This window comes from Charadrius vociferus, unplaced genomic scaffold (genome assembly GCF_000708025.1).
Source record: "Charadrius vociferus isolate BGI_N301 unplaced genomic scaffold, ASM70802v2 scaffold676, whole genome shotgun sequence".
Classification (NCBI taxonomy): domain Eukaryota; kingdom Metazoa; phylum Chordata; class Aves; order Charadriiformes; family Charadriidae; genus Charadrius; species Charadrius vociferus.
In genome coordinates this window covers 596,695-604,464 of record NW_009648661.1, presented here as the reverse complement: position 1 = coordinate 604,464, position 7,770 = coordinate 596,695, and the positions used below count along the sequence as shown (strand labels likewise).

Below are 7,770 nucleotides of genomic sequence, written 5' to 3'. Positions count from 1 at the left end.
TGGGGGAGGCGGCTGTAGCCAGTGGCCCTCGGTCCTCCTTGTCTTCCACCCCAAAAGGGTCCCCTTACCGCCGCGCTGCCCAGAAAGGTGCACCTAAACGGCCACCGCTGCTCAAAGCCCAACGCATCAATTTCTCACTTTGGCTTTTTTTTTTTTGTTTGTTTGTTTGCTGGCAGGTTACAGATGCACCATCTCAGGAAGGTCACCTCTCCCAGCAGGAGCCCGAGTCACCCACGGCCGAAAATGACAATGTCTTTCTCATCAGGGCGGAAGGATTCCCCTTCTCCTGCACCGAGGAAGACGTGCTTACCTTTTTTGATAGTACGGGCGTTAATTTTCCCGCCTAACTGTTCAGCATCATGTTATTGAACCCAGTAGTTAATGATTAGTTAATGCAAGGAAAATGTAAAGATCATTAGACCGAGAAACATGAGTTCTTAGTATCACTGCAAAATTACTTGTGATTTATACACGTAAAACAAATAATGTCCAAACTGCTGGACAGTAACTAGAAACTCATCCTGATGGCATTTTATATTTAATTGAGTAAGTCTTTCCCTTCTTAGTCCGCATCTCCAGAGTAAAAGCAGTCCAATCCAAAGTGGGTCTTTTTAAAACCAGCACAGTTGGCTTCCCCCCCCCCCCCCAACTGCTCTCCTTCAGACATACTGGTGTGGTTTTTACTTAGCAGTTTAAACTTAAGTGTTGCTTTCTGATCCTATTTAATGGGCTTCTACATACCTTTGCAGGGCTGATCCCTCTGTGCTATGATATTACGATGCATCCTCCCAGAGCAGGCTAGATTGTCAGATCTCCATCTTCAAATGGTTTAGTAACCAGGCAAACTGATTAGGTCAATTTGAAGTCTTAGGGGAAGGGAACATAAAGCAGGCAGAGTATAGCTATAGAGACCAGAAGACTATTTGATTTTGTTTTCAAATAACTCAAACAATGAATTTCAGCAACAAAATGAGAATGCGTGTTATCCAGTTACACAGATGTGGAAGCCAGTGGCTATCAGATCAATTTCATTTCTGTGATAAGCATTGAGTGTTGGGGTTCAGGTTAGAAATAGAAGTTTCCTAGCCTTTGTTTCAAGACAGTATTTCGCTATACTGAGGGGGGATGGCTCTGTGCAGAATATTCAGTTTTTCCTCTGCAGTCAAAAGACCCTCATGTTTGATGCCATTGTGTATGTTTCTGTATCGTGTGTTCCTTGATTTCTAGGCTGTAGAATTCGAAATGGTGAGAACGGCATACACTTCCTCTTAAACAGGGATGGGAGACGCAGGGGGGATGCCTTGATCGAGCTAGAGTCGAAAGCGGATGTCCAGAGGGCCTTGGAAAAGCACCTGAGGTATATGGGCCCACGCTATGTGAAAGGTGGGTTTGAAATGACCGAAGTTAGAGTGGAAGAGAACTCAGGAGAAAGTGAATAAGAACTGCTTGAATAAAGTGGGCTGGTGCAGAGAAGCGCAGGATGTGGAACAAAGCAGCAAGTTAGCTGACAAAGGACTATGAAGCCCAAACTTTCTAGGCTGGACAGGAAAAGCAAAGTGGCTTCTGTAGTAGGGGCACCATTGCAGGATCAGAGGGTATGGGGTGGGGGAGGAAACGTCAAGTTTTGCAGAGGGGAAAAAGCTGCCTTGAAGAGTGCCACCTTCTGAATACCGTGAGGGAAAACTTGTTTTGTGTCTGTACTCCTTGCAGTTTTTGAAGTACACGATAGCGATGTAGAGGGCTTACTACGAAGTCTGCGGGATGAGTCACAAGCCGTAAGTGATGGAGTCGTACTACTCAGAGGCCTTCCGTTCAGCTCCACTGAGGAGGATATTGCAGATTTTTTCTCAGGTAACTCAGCCTAGTCTGTCCTTTCTGATTATGAGGCGTTTACTTTTCCTAGTTGATGCTTAGCTAGGCTCTTGTTCCTCTAAGTCAAAAGAGAAAACACAAAAGCACAAGCAGCCTTGAATACCTGAAACATAAGGAGTTGCTGTCCCCCTGCAGCTAGAAGTAACTAAAGCTGAGCAAGCTTTTGGCCACAAGGCTTTCTTGGACCTTTGCCTTTCTGCAGGTCTAACCTGGGATCAGTACTTGCAGCACTCTTATTGAGGTGGGGGAAGGAAAGAGAGGAGGAACCTCAATCCTATTATCTGCAATTTAATTGCTACCAGTGCGTAATTTATCAAAGTTAAGAGGGGGGAAAATGCCTGTATGATAATTAAAGTACAATTGAAGGCAGCGTAGATACTCACAGATATATAATCATGACAGTTAGATCTTGTATACCATTCTTAAAACTGTTTACAACATTTTTTTTTTATTGCTGGCTTGTTAATGGTTGTGGATGTTAACTGCAGCAGTTCCCAGCTGAGGTGGTACTGCCCAGTGTGTGTGTGTGTGTCTCTGTGTGTGTGCACTCACGTCCCACACTCAGTGCTGGAGCGATCCAGGCGGTAGCTGCCTGCATTCATTAGGAAAGAAGCCTTTCTAGGTTTTGCAAAATAAATTGACATTTCCTTAGGTAAGGTTTAAGTTGTAGACTAAACCAAAACCAGTTCTTCTCCCCAACTTCTTCCACTCCGGGTAGGCACGCGCACAGAGTCCCACAGCACTGAGACTCTCTAACCACCATCATGCCAAACACAGAGGCCACCGATCGTAAAGTTCCCAGTTGATAACCAGTACTCCAATGCGTTTGAAGGCATCTAGTAGCAGAGTTAACCCAATGAGATGGTTAGGGCAGCACTGTGCAGCAAGTGTTTCTATTTTTCTTAGGAGCTAGAAGAGACCTTTTGAGAAACTAGCAAGGCAAAGAGGTACGCAAAAACGCATTCCTGAAAAAAAAAAAATAGGAGCTCAGCCTAGTGTGCACTCCTTATCATGTCAGATAGAGCCGTTTAGTGGATTTCAGGCTCCCCAAAAAGATACATAGTACAAAAACTGAAGTTCAGTAAGTTTGAGCTGGGTTTTAAACAGATGGGGAAAAAGTTACCATAATAGGAGAAAATGTCTGGAACACTTGTGTTCTGACTTCTTTGTTGTCTCGAACTTAGATTCACTTCTTTTCATAGTTACTTGAAGCCTCAAGTCAATTCATTATTGGCAATTAAGCCTTCTCTGAAAACCAACTTAAATACACTAAATTTGAGTTAAAAAAAATTAAAAAAGGTACGCAGGCCAGCATGAGGAGTAGTTTCAGAACTATTAGCTGCCCGATTAGCTTGTCAAAAACCAGGAGAATAAGGAAAAAAGGTGTGTCAATGAGTTATGGCAGAAGTTCCTGACGATATAAAAACCTTTTTCGCCCCACCCTTGCATAGGTTTGAAAATTAGTGACATAGCTTTCGTTTACCGGGGAGAAAGAAGAACAGGAGAAGCTTTCGTGCAGTTCGCAGCTCCTCAAATGGCAGCTAAAGCCCTGTTACGACACCGGGAATATATGGGAAATAGGTAAGTACTTCACTGGGGTTCACGAGGTTAGAACAACATGGTGGAACCATGCTGTGCTGTTCACAGCTTGCTTCTTACTGGGTGAAATCGCTAACCTGAGACTATGCTGTACTCACATTGTTATTAAGGAAGCTTCTGCCTTTATTGCCGTTAAAATGTAGAACTCCGACTTCAGATTCAAAGTAGAAATTATAGCTAAAGCCTTTCTCATCATGTTGTCAGACTGTTACTTTGTGGCTTAAAACATTTCTTTTTTTAATAGCACCCTCTGAAATACTGTGTGTAACTCAAGTGTTGCCTCCTCTGGTGAGGTTTTCTTTAGAAATTTGTCAAAACTAGAGAAAAGAAGACAAAGCCTTTTGCAGGTTTCTGTGCACTGCAGGGCCACCACCTGAGGTCATATCTTAGGGGAATTTGGGGCCTCTCAGAGAAAGTCTCAGTTTGTTTTAAGCATTCCTGAAGGAGTTCTCATCCCAACAAAAGTGGGGTGATGGCATTTGGAGCAGACAACACTAGATAGACACCACCTGCCCAGTCACAAGTGCACAGGGATCCTGTACCTCCTACAGCCGTTTGCCCCTGCCGAATTTCCACTGGGTTCCCTGGTGCTTTCACAGTTTCGGCAACCCTCACCCTTCCCTTCGTTCTCAACTTGGAGAGTACATTGTATGAAACACAGTTACCACTCACCTCTGGGTTGAATCCACTCCCACGCTGACTGTTGGCCAACACCACACAGTAGTCTCTCTCTCTCTGGTGACCGCATCCACCTGGGTTGTCCTGCTTCCTCAGGAACCCAGGTTTAACCTTTTTCTTCCAGAGCACTGAGCCCTATACCCCACAACTCTCTTACAAGAGTCTCTCTTTCTCAAGCAGAAACATATACCTCCTCTTCTCATAATGCTGAGCTACAGTCAGGAGAAAAACCCCAAACACAGATTGCTTTTAAGCTGTTGAGGCTTCGGACTTTTCTTTAATAACCCACTGAGTTCTTTCTCTGAATACCACGTAGCGAAAGAGCTCTCTAATCCTTATCACTTCTACACAGCATCTACTTCCTTCTATTTCCTGTTCCCTGTCTGCATTTCCTTGTGATTGTCCCCCCACCCATATTAATAGAAAACGGCTGCTCTGTAGGTGTGCCAAATAATTGAATTAACTGACATCCTTCCCTACCCTCCAATAGCAGTTAATTAATTCTCAATCTGCCATTAATTTTTGCTTCATCACGATCAAAGAAGAGCTGATCTGAATCACCTGCCCGACCTCGTACACCTCTGTTCCTGTGTGATTAACCAAAAGTCTGAGCGGTTTCTAAACGTGCTGTCACCTTGCTCTCATTCAGTCTTCCGGGACGATGAGTTTTAACCAGAAATGGGGTTCAGCCACTGAGTGTGGGTTCCTGAGGGCTGAGCTGTGAGCTCTCTCGGCCTCTGCAGGGGGATACTTGTCTTACTGGAGCTTCTTCATCTCGTCATTCTTTCACTGCTGTGGAAATTGCCTAATTTAACACTGGTAGTGCATTTTCTGCGGCCCAGCTGGTAGTGTTGCCGGCACTCTGGAAGATGAGCGCAGGCAGCTCTGAGTTACCGGGGCCTGGGGTAGGCAGGCACAAATAAAAGGCATTAGAAAAAGGCATTATAATGTTGTACTTTTACTAAACCTGCAATTAGGGGGTTGTTTTCTTTTTTTTTCTTTCTGTGGTGTAAGCAGGATCTTGCTAGAGTCCTTTCACGTGGCGTTACATAGTGGGGTGCAATACCCATGACTTTCACACACCCCTTGTCACATTTTATCCCACCACTTTTATAACCATATCTTAAAATCTTCCTAAAATCTTATGGCTCCACTGCAGTCTTTAATATGATGTTGTGCATCTTGTGTGTCGGCCAGTTTCAGTGACTTGTTTTGGGGTTGGGTGTTGATTTTTAATTTGGGGTTTGCAGAGGTGAGAATAGCGCAGTTTGCAGAGATGCGATGAGGGGAAAAGAGCCTCGCGTACGGCGCTGCTCAAAAGGGATGCATACTACTGAAAGAACTAGAAAACATGTTTCAGAGGAAATAAATCTGTATTTCTGCGACAGAACAGAATTTTGACTTGGAAGCAATTGATACCTTCTACAATAACTGTACATAAGGCTGTAAACTAAAGACTATGTCCAGACCAAATCGGTAATGTCTCACAATCCGTGGGTTTATACCAGAGAGTGGCTGTCAACGCAAGTGGAAGAGGGCTTTTATAAACGTAACTGCAATTTAAATGCATGAATTCTTCCAGACCATTGTCTTTGTCAGTCTTGGAGATTCTGTGATTCTGTACCACGGCGCTCTCGCCTAGTACGTGAGCAGAGCTGAGATAGAGGAACGTCCTGAAGTAATGGTGCTTTCACAAACCCTTGAGTTCTTTGCAGAGGTGCCACGTGTGCCACGTAATCTTTTCCTTTGAATTTTAGATATATAGAAGTGTACATAAGTAGAAAGCATCAAATGCAAAGGCACGTGCCTTACCACAAGCACATGGTGACCTACCCCAGAGTGAGAAGAGAACATGAAGCTGTTTCTGAAGAAAGGGGATTGAGCAGCACAGGAGGCTCTGATGCTGACAGAGAAAACAGTGAGTCCCTCCCCATCGCGTGTGTTCTTTGAGGCCCCTTCGGTTTACTCTCACTGTCTGCTGTGAACGTCACCCCGCATGTCTACAGCTTTCACGTGGGGGAGGTGATAATTGCAAGCACTAATGATGGGTTTTTTCCCTCCATTCCACAGAATTGTGCAGGGAAGGAACAGAAAACTCCGGGTCCGTTTTAGAATCTGGGAACATCTCATCACCGCTGCACTTTGTCCATGTGAGGGGTTTCCCTACCCAGACTAGTGCTCAAGACATAATAAATGTGAGTAACAGTAAAACTATGAATGAAATTACCAATGCAAACCCTTCATTAATTGTTACAGTTGAAACGACTTAAATTTTTTATTTAGCGCGTCCGTGTTAGGTCTCAGTGCCATCTGGTTTCAGGCTGAGTGTGTTCGGAAGCTGGAGCTTGCGGAGGGTCCCAGGCTCCCCGGGGTAGCCGGGGCACAGCAGCGATGCGCTCGCCTCCGTTAATAAGAATGGGTTAAAGCTTCCTGGGCTGTCTTAATATCCGTCGCTTTGACTTGAGTAGCCGTTTATAATCTTAGCTCGATTTCAGAGTAACCGATTGTCCAAAAACGAATTACAGAATCTTTTCAATCTCAATTTTACTTCGTTTTAATAGTATACAGCATCACAGAGCGAATGTACCTGCACGGAATGACTTTGACGTGTACAGCACATCCGTGCTGTGTCAGGATTTGTGTTCCTGACAAGAATTTCTCTGCCAGGAGCTTGCAGAGGGCGGGAGGCTGTGCAGCGTGGGACGGGGGGCTTGGGTGTGCCTGGGCTTCACCCAGATGAAGGGGGGTGTTTTGCTTCGCAAGAGCTCAGACACAGCACCCCCCATAGCTGGACAGGCTTTACGAGTAAAAAAAAAAATCGGGTTTCTCATTAATAGGGTGCTTTGTTTTTAATAGGGTTTTTTTTTTTCCTCTTTTTTTTTTTTAGTTTTTTGCGCCGCTGAAGCCCACAAGGATCATGGTAGAATACAACTCCCACGGTGATGCCACAGGAGAAGCGGATGTGCATTTTGCGAGCCAAGAGGACGCAGTGGCGGCCATGGCGAAGGAGGGGTCACAGCCGCGTAAGTACAGAGAGGGGGCTCTTACAACCTCAAGACTCAGCTCCCAGGGTCGTTTGGCACAGGTTGTCCTGCTGCTATTAACACCCTCTGCTAAAGGATCGTCTTACGCATAGATGTCCAAATTACCCTATTCTGTGGTATTGGCATTGCACAAAAAAAAAGAAAAAGGAAGTGAATGTAATACATACAAGTCACTGAACCCAGACTGCCTCTCTCAACTTGTTCCCCAGAGTGCAGTGCCATTGAATTATTCCTCAATAAACATCCAGAGGCAAAACAAGACTGCTAGTGACAGTGGCACTGTCTCAGATTTGGTAAGTGCATCCTTCTCTCTTGTTCCTATTCCATATTTAGCAACGCATGCCTCAGGCTTGCTATTTCTGATACTTTGGATGTCAGCTAGCGTAACGGCCGGAATCTGGAGTGGCTGAAGGGGCTCATCACAGCTTAGGTGAGGTGAGGCACCGAGCGTGGCCACTCTGGCCGGCCAGTCCCGAGTCCAGGGGCGCGCAGTCCGGTGCGCAAGGGGCAGCAGCTCCTTCCTGCCGCCGCCGGCAGAGCTGGCAGAGGGGGCTGCGCCGCCCCCCAGCAGCCTGCG

At 45.5% G+C, this 7,770-nt stretch overlaps 1 protein-coding gene across 1 annotated transcript in view; it reads left to right on the top strand.

The window, feature by feature from the left end:
• GRSF1 (G-rich RNA sequence binding factor 1) overlaps window positions 1–7,770 on the top strand; it is a 13,396-nt gene that overhangs the window by 3,853 nt on the left and 1,773 nt on the right. The window contains exons 2-9 of the mRNA XM_009886496.1: window positions 177–321; window positions 1,228–1,383; window positions 1,711–1,851; window positions 3,324–3,453; window positions 5,907–6,067; window positions 6,220–6,344; window positions 7,037–7,234; window positions 7,403–7,486. Of these exons, the coding sequence (XP_009884798.1) occupies window positions 177–321; window positions 1,228–1,383; window positions 1,711–1,851; window positions 3,324–3,453; window positions 5,907–6,067; window positions 6,220–6,344; window positions 7,037–7,234; window positions 7,403–7,486 (1,140 nt within the window). The remainder of the gene's footprint in view (window positions 1–176; window positions 322–1,227; window positions 1,384–1,710; window positions 1,852–3,323; window positions 3,454–5,906; window positions 6,068–6,219; window positions 6,345–7,036; window positions 7,235–7,402; window positions 7,487–7,770) is intronic.